Source organism: Gymnoscopelus braueri, assembly GCF_963280865.1.
Source record: "Gymnoscopelus braueri genome assembly, chromosome: 20".
Classification (NCBI taxonomy): domain Eukaryota; kingdom Metazoa; phylum Chordata; class Actinopteri; order Myctophiformes; family Myctophidae; genus Gymnoscopelus; species Gymnoscopelus braueri.
In genome coordinates, this window is record NC_137622.1 from 2,549,027 (window position 1) to 2,562,684 (window position 13,658).

At 43.9% G+C, this 13,658-nt stretch overlaps 1 protein-coding gene across 2 annotated transcripts in view; it reads right to left on the minus strand.

The window, feature by feature from the left end:
• pdlim7 (PDZ and LIM domain 7) overlaps positions 1-13,658 on the minus strand; it is a 57,126-nt gene that overhangs the window by 16,272 nt on the left and 27,196 nt on the right. Inside the window, exons 4-7 of one of the 2 annotated variants that reach the window (XM_080416922.1) lie at positions 11,550-11,577; positions 9,282-9,493; positions 2,961-3,115; positions 2,506-2,542 (exon numbers count right to left, since the gene is read on the minus strand). In XM_080416922.1, the coding sequence (XP_080273048.1) occupies positions 2,506-2,542; positions 2,961-3,115; positions 9,282-9,493; positions 11,550-11,577 (432 nt within the window). The remainder of the gene's footprint in view (positions 1-2,505; positions 2,543-2,960; positions 3,116-9,281; positions 9,494-11,549; positions 11,578-13,658) is intronic. The other variant, XM_080416921.1, reaches the window with a different exon arrangement.

Genomic DNA, 13,658 nt, shown 5'->3' on the forward strand with positions numbered 1-13,658 from the left:
TCGGCAGCTTTTGTAAGCTTCGGTAAGAGGTGTTAATGGTTGTTTTTGATCGATACGCGAGAGAGATTCTTATGGGTACAAACGTGCACATCCAAGCATGTGCGTGCTCCTGCTCAAAAGACCGGTGGGATGGCGGGATGCCGTGGTACCTTGTGCAATGAGCACTGCACCACTGATCCTAAGTAGAACTTGTTCATATTCTCTGTGTTGGGAGAAAATGTACACTTACTGTACAGCCTGTACACAAAGTACACCTGGTACTGTAGCTTGCATGCTGTTTACCCGGCCTATGATAGTTCAACTAAAGCAATGCTACAAGCATCAGCAGTATTTTCTATTGTACTCCAAGTAACTACATGTCAAACACTGTTCAGTCATGCCTAATATATGCTCCGTCGTATGGCGGTGTCGCACTGCGAAAATAGCCGACATACAAGCTCAGAACACGGCACGTTTGCGACGCGGTGTGAGCTTGCATATCGGCCATTTTGGCCGCACGGCACCGGCGTACGGTTAAATATCGGGCTTCGGACTCGTTAAAAAGATGTTTACCATCATAGAAGAAGAAGAGAAAAGAAAAGGGACACAGGAAAAACAGACGAGAGATGCAGAAAAAGGTTCGTGTTTTGGTTTTTTTCCCCCAGATGTTTTATATTTTTCAATGACAGAAGAGGAAAAAAACAAGTTAGCAGATTTATCTTTCCCTTTCTTTCTTTCTTAATGGTGGGAGAAGTCTAAAAATGATGATGGCTCAGAAATGAAAACAGTCAAAGATGAAGAGCTCAAAAAACAAAAGGAACACAGGCTTAAAAGAGAGCAAGAGAATGAGAGAGAGAAAAGAGAGAGAGAGAAAGACAGAGAGAGAGAGCTTACAGATCAAAGAAGGAGTCTGAACTACACAGTCAAAGCGGAATCAAGAACAGAACAGTGCTTACCCCCCTTTAAAGAAAATAATGGTACTACCCCCCACACTTACAGAACAGAATGGTACTACAACCCCTCCTTCCCTCCCCCCCACCCCTCTGCTGTTAATATGACTCCCGAGTTGCAAACAATGTGAGAAACAGGAAATGGGGGCAACAGACAGAAGGTGTTCCAGGCAGTGTTGACAAACACCCATCACCGTCACATCAAAAACAAATTCAGAGAGAAATCAGACACTTTCAGCACCCATCAACATCACGTCACACATTCAGAGGGCGATAACACATCATCATCAGTATCAAGACACTTATCAGGCTCAGTACACAAGGTTCCACCCTGGGCTTTGTCACCTAGGCCACCTGTGGTCGCATGGACCTGTAAGGGTCCGTGTGACCACACGTTGAGAAACAGTGATCTAGGCAGCGTTACTTCTACAGTATTTCTATTAATTTTGTGTGTATGGGGGGGATGGGGGGGGGTGAGTGGGGGGAGGGTGTTTTCTTTTCCCATTCCATTTTTTCCTCTCCCTCCTCTGTATCCGGGCGAGTTTGTTTTTATCTGCCATTGGATAATTTGGCTATCGTCGTCTTTTTTTGTTTGTTTTCCATCATTTTGTAGTGGGTTGTGGTGGCTATCGCTTTAGCAGGCTTCGGGGCGGTGCGGCTGGCTTTCCTCCGCGTCCCTCGTGACATCTCTTTAGGGGTCGACGCTTCAGGATTTGATATTGAGGGCACGGGCAGACCTCTCGTGGTGCCAGTCCCTCAGACGCGCGTAACGGGGGCTCTGAATCTCCGTGAGGAACTTTTCCCTAACCACACGCAAAAGGAGGGAATGAGACACAGAGACACAAAAGATGACAAGCCACACACACACAGGAAACGAAAGCTGGAGTTTAAAAGTTTAACAAGAAGTTATGAAAGAAGAAGAATGTAGAGCGAGGAGGAGGGAGGGAGGGAGTGGGTGGGGGGGATAGGGGGGTTATGAAGAAACAAAATAGGTCAAACAGCTGAGACAGAATAAGGTTAAAAACTGGTTTTGAAATGTAAAACGAAAGAGCAGACACTCTCAAGTCGTTATCTCCGAATCCAACCGGGGGAAGGTTGAAAGGGATGATGGTTAGGTATGAAGCATATTTATGCATGCCAGGATACAAAAAGGATGAAGGTAGAACTTGCACACTACACACGCTTGCGTTCAAAGTAGTGAAATCTAACACCTACAGTACGGTACATAATAACACACACACACACACACACACACACAAACACGGGTTGAGTTTAACTACTTTTTTTTCTCTCCGGAAAAAAAAGCCTTGAACAACACACGAGCACGTTAGCGTCACGGCACACAGGCTTATTATGAAGCCAGATTTACAGTATACCTAGTTGCACACACACCAGTGTCGAGCACCGAAAAACAGCACACCTGCAAGCTCTCTCCTTCTGTAGTGTTGTGGGCTTGGAGATCTGCCATTTTCGGTGCACGACACAGCGCGCAAACCAAGTATAAATCAGACATGACGTGACAGAGTTCAAGACCGTTCACATCCACAACGGTATCGGTCCGTTCAAGCCTTTTTACCTGGATCTTTTCAGGATTTCATCATCTGGGTCCTGCACTGAGAGATCCAGAAGAAACACGCATGAGAATGTCTTGTCTACTGACAGAATGCACGGTTCCTCCTACACTTATTTTTAATTACCCTTAAAAGAAGCACATCACCCTTTTTAAACCTCATCTTCATAATGCTGGTCCTCACTAATACAATCATGGGATTCAAAAATTCTCTAAGATTTCCAGAAATTTCTAAAAATGACTAAACAAAGAAAAAGCAGATCTATTTCTGCTCAAAACGCGTTGCATCGCAAAACTTGAGTGGTTAAAAACGCCTGAGCTCTGCTCTCCCCCTCATACTATAACTCCCCCTCTCTCCCCTTCTCTTGACTCCCTCTCCCTCCCACCCCTCCCTATACTGTATATAAATGTATCCGTCTTCTCTCTCTCTCCCTCCCTTCCAGGCCAGGGCCCTAACTTACTGTAGTCGGTGCCTGTGAGTTGGGCCAGCATACGGAAGGAGCGAGACTGGGTGGTACCAGTGCGAGGTTGCCAGTCCTGAGTGTCCTCAATCAGCCTCTTCTTGCTGCGATCGTTGGGGATGAAACAGGGCATGTTGTCCGCTCTCAGGCCGTGCCTGCTTGCACACACAAGCGCACGCACGCCAGCACACACACACACAAACACGCACGCGCACACCCACACACACACGCACGTACGTACACGTGCCCAACAGCATCACACGAATCCCGGTTAACAAAACGCCACCTACGGACTACCCGTTCAACTACAAGCGAGCTGATCAGCTGACTTCGATGAGGCCAACCATGACCCAACATGTGTGGGTCATGTAGACTAATTAACAGAGTCAACTAATTAAGACACATCACACATGCACTAATGGAGGCTCATTACTAGGACTTGACATGGGCTTCTTGTGGATGCACACATAAAATTACCTAATCAGAAATCCTATACTGACAAGACTGCCAGACTATAGCAACTGCTGTTGCATTTGGAAAAAGTACTTCAGGAGCTAAATAAATGTATAAATTGTATTTATTATATTATATTAAATTAAAGGGGGACTAAACCCTAGGCCACATTTGTACAATTTTGTGAATTGGCTGCCGTAAAAGGCTGAGCATGGCACATTGTGACGTAAGCAACACAGCTGCAGTTTATAAAATCAAAGATGGGTTTGTTAGAATTAGCTGTGCCAATGAGCAATAGCATTTACATTGCACACCTAAAGCTAACACACCCATTATCATTGTATTAGCAGCTGTGATGCTTACATCACAGTGTACTGAGCTCAGCCAAGTCCTTTAGATGAGATGTAACCTTTAGACGAGTTACTTTCTTTACCTTTAGATGGCAGCAAACTCACAACATGCCTACTGTAGGCTTTAGTTCTCCTTTAGCATAATTATATAACAGGGTAGGGTTACAAATATCTCTAATAGCGTCACACTTGAAAGTAGTTACCTAAAACATGCATTTAGTCTCTGTCGGGTGGAAACCTCATGTGTTCAAAACTGAGTTTTCTGCCCGACAGCAACGATAAATGGTTGCTAATCTAACCTGCTCCATTGTCTTCACTATAATGCTACCCATAAATGCCACCACTTGTGTCGTCTACAGTTATACAGTATATCGTTGCTGTCGGACAGAAACCTCTTCACCATATTCTAACTTTTTTTGTTCCTAAATGAATGCCCTACTTCATCATACTACAGTGTCACACAAAAGTAGCAAAAATAGCTCAAAATGCGACACATTTTGAGGTTGTAGACCTGCTATTTTTTCATTTGAATTCATAAAAATAACAGTTTTGGACATATGAGGTTTCCATCCAACAGCCACGATATCACGGCCTGAATAACACAGGCCGTGATATAATAACACACCAGTGGTTCTCCAACATCTTTCATGCCAAGGAATGTATTTGATATGCATTTGGCCGCTGGCCCCCCCCCCCCATCTGAAAAGGTTTTACGCCAGAGAACCCTTAAGGGAAGATTGGTGTTGTTGAAATGTTTAAAATGATTCAACATTTTTCGAAACAAATTTAAAACTAGCAAATCTACAAGCTCACAATGCTAAAGATAAAAAATGTCAACAAACTCGCGTCTAGCCATTTTGGAAGAGACAAAGCATAAAATAGGGTTAAAGTTGTTAAGCTGATATTGATGCTATATTAACTAATCTCTTTGCCGGGGACCTCCTGGAACCCCCTTCAAAAGGACCCCTGGGGGTCCGGAGGACCCCACTTTGAGAAGCACTGGCCTGGCATGCACCTGCATGGGTCTTACTTGGCGTAAGCGTCTTCATAGTAAGTGGCTTCACCCCTGTAGGACGCACCCCAGATCAGGACAGGTACAAGAGCAAAAGCAGAGGAGAAGAAAGAGGAAGGCAAAAGCTAAATCAAAGACTATAAAGAATTATTTTTGTTCGGGAAAAAAAATAGTTCAGCTTTGCCTGCAGGCGCTCAAACAATATAACAGAATTTTGTACAAAGCACTGAAAAGCCATCGGGGCTTTACTTATTATTAGAAAGAAAAGGGAAAAAAATGTGTTACTAATTGTGGATGGAAGTGGTATGAGAATGAACTAGAAAATGTGACATTATCTTTGTGCGGTGAAGGTAAAACAGCAGAAAAGGTAAAAGGAGTTTTACTGACTTGTCAAGAGGTTCCATCTGCAGAACAGAAGAACAGAGAGTGAAAGGAAGAGGGTCAGCGTGGGCAGAGCACACTAAACAGAAGGTGTGAAAATATGACAGGCTCCCATCCGTGCAAAACAGCAGAGAAAAGCATGGTGTGGGAACAGATCCGTGCACAACAGCAGAGAAAAGCATGGTGTAGGATGCACCCAACATGCAGTAAGTGACAAAAGAAGACAGGCCCGTTATCCGGGGGAGGGAGCATGGCATTGTGGGTATTTCAAAATGCATTCTATTTCTCTAGACCAGTGGTAAAAAAAAAGGAGCCCCCGCTTCTTACATCTGACAAAAGCTGAGACCCTCGCACACACACGCACACACACACACGTTTTTCAAACATATTAACCAATTAAGCCCTATATACACTTCTAATACGACTAATATTGAAAATAGCCAATTTACAATTATTATTTGTGAAAATATAATGACCTAAAAATGCTCTACACTAGAGTCCTTCTCCTATTGGATAAAAACAAAGCAAAACAAAACACTTAACATCTGAATTCTGTCTTTAGAGGTAAAGGTCACACTTGGGACAAATGACTCTGCAAGTCACAGATGATGCTATCGGTTCCAGCTCCGATCGGCAGTGATGGAAACATGACACCTGGGTAGACACGCTAATTTCCTATGCTATGCTATGATGACGCGCGTTGAAGTTCCGGACGTCGGATGAACGTAAATAGACGGGAACAACACGCAATAAGTAACGGATATAAAAATAAGTAAACAACGTAACATGTTCACTGATCTCCATGCTGCTGCTTTCTACAATTTCTCTCTCCCCCCCCCCCCCCAAATCACAAAAAAAAATTGACACCCGGACAGAATAGCAAATTTTCAAAACATGACGAAAAACAAACTAAACAGAAAGGCATACCCGTCTGCTGGTAATGGTAAAGGTGTCAATCGCCTATTTTTAGCATGTATGCACAAACATATGCACTAATTAAGTGGGAAAACAGTATCTGGTGTCACCCTGCCCTGAAATGATTGAGCAGGATCGGCGCAGATCCTCGCTGCCTGCCACCCTGCTCGTCTCCCTCATGTTCAACAAACGATACTCCCACGTCTGTCAACAGCGCTGGCATTTGCCAAAGGAATCAAGGCTCATTTCCATACTAGCCCAGCAATTCAAACAGTTTCCCTGTGTGTTCTCCAACACACCCGGTCAATAATGCTTAATGTCACTGCAGTAAAAAAGCATGTACAGTATAAGCTTTGCGCAAATACCGTCTAGCCAAACCTGTTTCTGTACAACAAGCACAAACATACGGGACAGCGGTGTGCCAACACACATGGTACGCACAAAGCCTGTAGCCGACTAGACATGTCTCGACTGAGAGCCCGACAGATGCCAGATGTTTGGGTTCAATTCTAATCCCGATTTTGGAGAGTCCCAGACCACTGATTACGATGTTTTGAAAGATAGATTTTGTCCCAAAAAAAAGGAGCCTAATCAATTGTAATAAATTTGAAAAAAATAGATTTGATTGAAGTTTATAATAAAAAAATAGCCGGTCTACAAGCTCACAACGCGCAGTGAGCTTGTAGTAGATCGGCTATTTTTATAAATTTTTCTTTAAAACTTGTACGAATCGGCTAAAAGAATTGCCGATAACCGATATCGTCGGACCGAGTCATACAGACCTACCATTGGGGGGCTGGTTGGTTTCAAAGATGGCAGGAGGAATACGTCCAGTGGACCAGACTTCAGGCAGAAACTTCAGGGTTACATGTGAGGCCTCTCTATAAAGTAAAGGCTGCTCAGTAATACGGCACCGCCACAGTAAAAGCACTTTGAGAACTCAGCAGATTTTATAGGAGCCTTCTAAAAACAGCAACAGACAACATGTATCCAGAGCCAAAAAGTCAACTCAACTCCCCACACCCCACCCTACAGCCCAGGCAATGGTGGAAGAAGTACTCTGATGTTTTACTTAAGTAGAAGTAGCAATAACTCAATGTAGAAATGCTCCGTTACAAGTAAAGGGCATGTATTCAAAGCGTTGGCATCAAGTACCAGTGAATGTACTCAAATTGTTCAAAATGTGTCAATTTGAAAATTTGACATCGGGCATTCACCCGTCTCCCCCTCCCCTCCTACGGGAACCAGAGTGCTCTACGCTCAAATACCATTCGGTCCATTTCAAGGAGACCTCTTAAGAAGTGGACCGTTTTAATGTCACGCTGCAAGATGACATGACAAATGTAATTTGGATCTGCACCGCAAACCCTTGTAAAATGTTTATTTATTCCTGCCTGTCAACTGTAAAAAATCACACCCAGTGTGAAGAGAGTGGTGCCTTTGAATTAGTGTAACTGGTTGCATCCTTGTGTTGCAATCAGCTGCAGCTGTTGAGGCCGTGCTCAAACGGACAGACCCACACACACGGTCAAGTGTAGGAGTGGCTGGCACCACTCAAAAACGAAGTTGACGATTTTGAGTTATAAAAAATGCTTGAGCGCCGTGACATTTGTCTCGTGCCACGCAAGAAAGACCTCGCAGGTTCACTGTGATGTGAACGACACCCCCCCCCCCCCCCCCAAAAAAAGGAGTTACGTTACGTTTCAAACAACCAGACGATGACGGGAAGCATGGCTTTCAAAAACACATTATCAGCTTTGAAACCAAACGATCTGCTACAGTATATCAAGTGGGGGAAAAAAAGGTCCAAATAAACCCTCAGATTTTTCGGTAGTCAGGAAGATTGCCTTTTCCGACCGCAAAGCATGTGGAAGGTTGAGTGAGGAGTAATGACATCATGGTGGAAATTGATGGACTCTAAATGGGCCACGAGATGCCGTTTTAGGATTTGAACCGTCAAATTCATTCTGTTCGTCAATCTCTTTGTGACAGAGCGGTAGAGAGACTAAGAGAGATGCGTCAAATTAGGGTTGTATCAGGTAACCGGAGAAGTGGGCACCAAGGAAGAGTGGGCACCTCTCCTCTGTTAAAATGGCATTTTTTTCCAAAATGTACAAGAAAACTTAATTTGGAAAATCGCAAGTAATGTAAAGTATTAATAATTTGAACATGCACAGTACATCTTTATCAGACCTAAATTAACTTGTTTATGCCCTTGTTTATGTTTTGTAGCAATAGTAGAAATATTAAGTCATAATTGGTAAACGTTCAAGCATGTTCTAATAATGTATCCTTTACAGTACATCAGACCATTATTCCAATTCATTTCTTTGTGGTAAAAATAGCACATCGACTTTTTCTAAAAACCACAGGAAGCACAAGTTGCTGTTGTATTAGCTGAATTATTTCCAGACGCCGTGAAGACTTTCATCTCCAAGATAAGATCCTCGTCAATATTACAAAATGTTTGGTCCACTCAAACCACTCAAAACTAACAGTACATCACCTTGTGCTTCTAAATGGGAACAGTCTTTCTGTTCACCTACTGTAGAAGCCTGTCACAATTATTACATAACCATCTATCATAATCATTTGAGATAATCACAAATTAGCGGAAATAGACAATCTATAAGCTACATTTTTGTTTTTGTATTTTTTTTTGGGGGGGTCAAAAACCTTTAAATGCATGGCCTGTTTTGGCTAGCGTACATTATTTATTTTCATTATTGGTGTCACTGTCAGTCATTTCTTTGTATATTTAAGTTATTTGTCATATGGGCCCGATGCAACTTTGTTTACAAAGCCTAAAAAGGCTGAACAGAAATGTCATTTTGATTTATACGTTCCCAAATAAAATTGTTAATCACAATTATTTGTATGACAATTAATCGTCAACAAAAAACTTGTGTGATGGTGACACAGCCCTGTTCGGTGTGTTCAGTGGTTCTCAAAACCTTTTAATTCCTTTAATTCCAACGACCCCCTAGTTAGGTATGCATCAATCCACGGACCCCCATAACTCCGAGAGTGTGCAAATGGAACCAAATGGACCCGTAAGGGTCCATTTTGTTCCATTTGCACACTCTCATTGTTACAGACTCGTATGGGTCCATTAGGTTCCTAAATATCAGTCATTTAGCTGGGGGGGGGGCTCAAGGACCCCTGGGGTCCCCCTCAAGGACCCCACCACCACAACCAGTGACAACCTACCCGTTGTGAGGCTGCAGTATGCCGGCGGGGCTCTGTGAGCGAGGGGTGTTAAGTTTGGGGGAGTAGGCCACGGGCTTTATGACGGAACCCGCGTTGGCGCTGCCAACGCCGCCGCCCCCCCCTGCCGCCGCAAACGGCCTCGCCATCTTGTTAATGGCCGTGCTGGGGGCAAAGGAGTACTTTGGCTGCACAGAGGCTGCGGCGAGCGAATCCTACATGGGGGGCGTGAGAGAGAGAGAGAGAGAGAGAGAGAGAGAAAGAGAGAGAGATAGATAGAGAGAGGTAGAGAGAGAGACACAGAGAGAGAGACACAGAGAGAGAGAGAGAGAGAGAGAGAGAGAGCACAGCACACATCATGCAGTTACGGTGCTTCAAACACGGCAAACATTTCTTTTCTGCCGTTGCACAATCCCAGGCTTTTCAGTTGAGACATCATCATCATCATCATCATCATCATCGTCCTCTCCCACAGTAACATGGAATCATTGTTCACCACAACAAGTCATTACTCTGCTGCAGCCAGCGCTGCCAGGCCAGGCCAAAGCTCTGTTCTGTAGTCACAGCCGGCTGACTTTTCTTCCCCTGCACATGAAGGCAGTGCTTAAGAGGTGTGAACACACAACCCCATTGTCTGACAAATATTTGCGTTGGATGTCAGCCAGCGGCTGGCCGTCCAGATTAGAATATGACCCGATTCCGCTGGTGGGAGAAAAAGAAAGCACTCAGCGCTGAGAAGACATTCGAAGTGGTTACGTTTAAATGACACGCTTCTTCCAAAAGGGTTATCCGTTATTGAACGCTGAGCGTGACCCTATCTATACACAACACAAGGGGGCTGCTGCAGACAAATGCAGACCTACCCCACCTTGTGGACGTGCTGTGCGCCAGCACATGGGAATAAATGACTCCAATGCGGTATTCCAGTGGTGTTCCCAATCTTTTCTGGATCCAGGGCCCACTTAAAAAGTTCAAAAGCTGCCCACCCATTTGAACACTTAACACGTGGTCAGTTGGGTGGGCCACGAGTCGAGCATTAACAGAGCATGTCTATTTTACTTTATGCCAATTATTTGGGGGCCCACTTGCAATATCCTCGCGGCCCACATGTTGGCAATTGCAGTATTCAGGTAGTAAAGAATATTCCAACAGGCCAGTAATGCTAAATACAGAGCCATTACACTTGAAGCGGGGATTGTGCAAACAAAGCATTAAAGGATATACCTCAGTCAGGAGCATTCAAAAGCAACATTCCAATTGTTAAAGTAACGCCATATTCATTCCTGCTAGCAAAGAACACCAGCACCTTTCTAGCTGACGGATGCTTTGGTAATGCACGCTTTAAAAAAGGACCCTGCGAGATAGTTTTAAGAAGTGATGCAAGGTGACATATAACACATTGTCGAGGCCTCTCTGTGGGAGCCGAGCTTAAAGAGGGTTTCCAATTGCATCATCCGTCAGCGCAGTCCGAGGGCTGACCGTGGGGAACAGGCTCGCTGAGATGCAACCGCGAGGCTGCGTTAACGGGACGCACGCGGGGTGGAAAACGGTTCATCTAGGGTCCAAATAAAAAAGGGTTTTGTTTTACTTGCTGTGCCCAAGGCACAGCGACGGGCAAGTCAAAATCTCAAGGCAACACCTGTGTTCATGGTGAAAGTAGCAGATCTACAAGCTCACAGTTGCATCGCCACGCGTGGTATAAGCTTGTAGGTGTGCTATTTTTGCTTTTTTTAATTTATTCATTTGTGGGATATAGAAAAAGTTGTCTTTAATGACATGCCCAAAATAGGATGCCAGTTTAAAAATGGTTCAAAAAATGTTTTAAATGTGGATATAGAATTTGAATGAATAGAACATAGTATATTTAAAAAATAATTGATAACTTTTTGCATGATTGTATATACAGCAATAATAACCCATTAAGACCTGGAACGCATCTGTGTCACTTTAGATTTCTTTGGCTATTCAAAAATAGCAGATATACAAGCTCATACTATGAGCTTGTAGATCTACTATTTTTGAAAAATCTTGAAAAACATTTTTTAGATTTTTTTCAAAAAACTGTTAGAATTTTTAAGAATCGCCTCGGGTCTTAATGGGATAATGTGGGCACATCTGAACTTGTCTCACGGCACCTCAACAACACCGTTTGAGAACCTGCACTCTAAAAGAACAGAGGACCTGTTGAGCATTGCATTGCCAAAGCATCCCTCATCTCTTGTCTCATTCATGGGGTGAGCCTCTCATTTTTCAAGCAAATACCATCCTTACCTTCTGTTCTCCGCCCGCATGGAAAGCTCTGCAAAGAAAGTAAGGAGAAAAAAAAGTGGTCAGAGCACGAACTTACGATGAATAAGGCTTTGTTCACTGGAATTTAAACAAAAAAGGCAGCACAAATAAACCCAGAGACAAACAACTTTCATCGCGATAGTCACAATATTGGTTGTTTGAATTCAAATGAGCTGTCAACCACTTAGTTTGAATAAGGGAGAGCTTGCAGTATTTTACATCTGCTTCTAATTTGCCTTGGAAATGTAAACTATCCTTCTGGATAGTTTGTTTCTCAATGATAACTTTTGGTCCATGGAGGCATTACGAACACCACATCATGGCTGTCGGCTGGAAACCTTGTACTGTATGTCCAAAACGGTTACTTTTTCAGAAAATTAAAAAAAGAACTTGTGTTCCAATGGATCCAATGTAGCTATTTTTAATACTTTTTATTGGTTCAACATTTATAAAAACCCATAGACACACTTAACCACTTTCACTTAAAAGGAAAAAAAATAAAAATCTAAAATAGCACAAATAGAAGATTTAGAAGCTCACAACGTGCATCACGACGCATTGTGAGCTTGTAGTATCGGCTATTTTCGCAACTTTTGTGTGACACCGTAGCATAGGGCATTAATTTATGAAAAAAAAATCATAAAAAGTTGAAATACGGAGATACAAGGTTTCTGCCTGACAGTAACGATATCATCATAATCAATCTTCCGCCCCAGTGTAGGCGCCAAACTACCTTGGCTAAACTCAAACCAGATGCGCTCATCATGCTAAGCATAGTGCAAGTGCAACGATGTTGTACATATCTAAAAATCCACTCCCACACAGATCACCTTACTCAGTGGGGTCCCTGCAGACTGATGCAATGCAGGAGAGACCACCACACGTTCAAATAATCATTCTAATGCAAAACAGAGGAACCTTGGTTCACTGGTACCAATCTCACTGAGACTAAATATAAATTGTTCTCCACACACCCACCATCATGGGGCTGTTTCCTTAAAGAAAGTCACACTGGGGACACGCACGCGCACGCACGCACGCACGCACACACACACACACACACACACACACACACACACACACACACACACACACACACACACACACACACACACACACACACACACACACACACACACACACACACACACACACACACACACACACACACACACACACACACACACACACACACACACACACACACACACACACACACACACACACACACACACACACACACACACACACACACACACACACACACACAGTGTGACAACGAGCAGTCAAATCCACTGGTGTCATGGCCCGGACAGCCACTGATAGAGCCGCGCTCCAGACAGACAGGATGACAAAATGCCAGAGTGTTGTGTAGATAGTAGAAACACAGAGGAGTGGAAGAGAGAGAGAGAGAACGGCTGTAGGCTGATAGCGGAGGACACACAGCGTGTGCGTCACAACTCACACCAAACCCCATGACAAGTTAAAGCCACTGGCTGACATTCATAGCACTACCAACCAGACTATTGTCTTAGTGTTAACACAAATTCTGACAAGCTGAGGCGCGAGTCTGGGATGTTAGGCCTCTGTGTGTGTGTGTGTGTGTGTGTGTGTGTGTGTGTGTGTGTGTGTGTGTGTGTGTGTGTGTGTGTGTGTGTGTGTGTGTGTGTGTGTGTGTGTGTGTGTGTGTGTGTGTGTGTGTGTGTGTGTGTGTGTGTATGTGTGTGAGAGAGAGAGAGATCCCATCATGACAGCAGGCAGCTACAGATACCACTGCTTTTGTTCTCCGTTCTCCGTTTCTTTTTTGCCAAAAACTGGACCAGGCAGAGAAAAGAAAAGGAAAAGTGGAGGAAAAGAGTAAGATCAAGTCGCAGCCTCCAGGAATAAATTAGCTTGGTTTATGGGCTGGGTTTGACCTAGACTGAAACTTTACACGCACACACTTTATACAATCACACACACACACACACACACACACACACACACACACACACACACACACACACACCCCCCGCGTACACACACACACACACACACACACACCCTACCCACCCCCCGCACGCACACACACAAAGTTTCAAGGCTCATTTA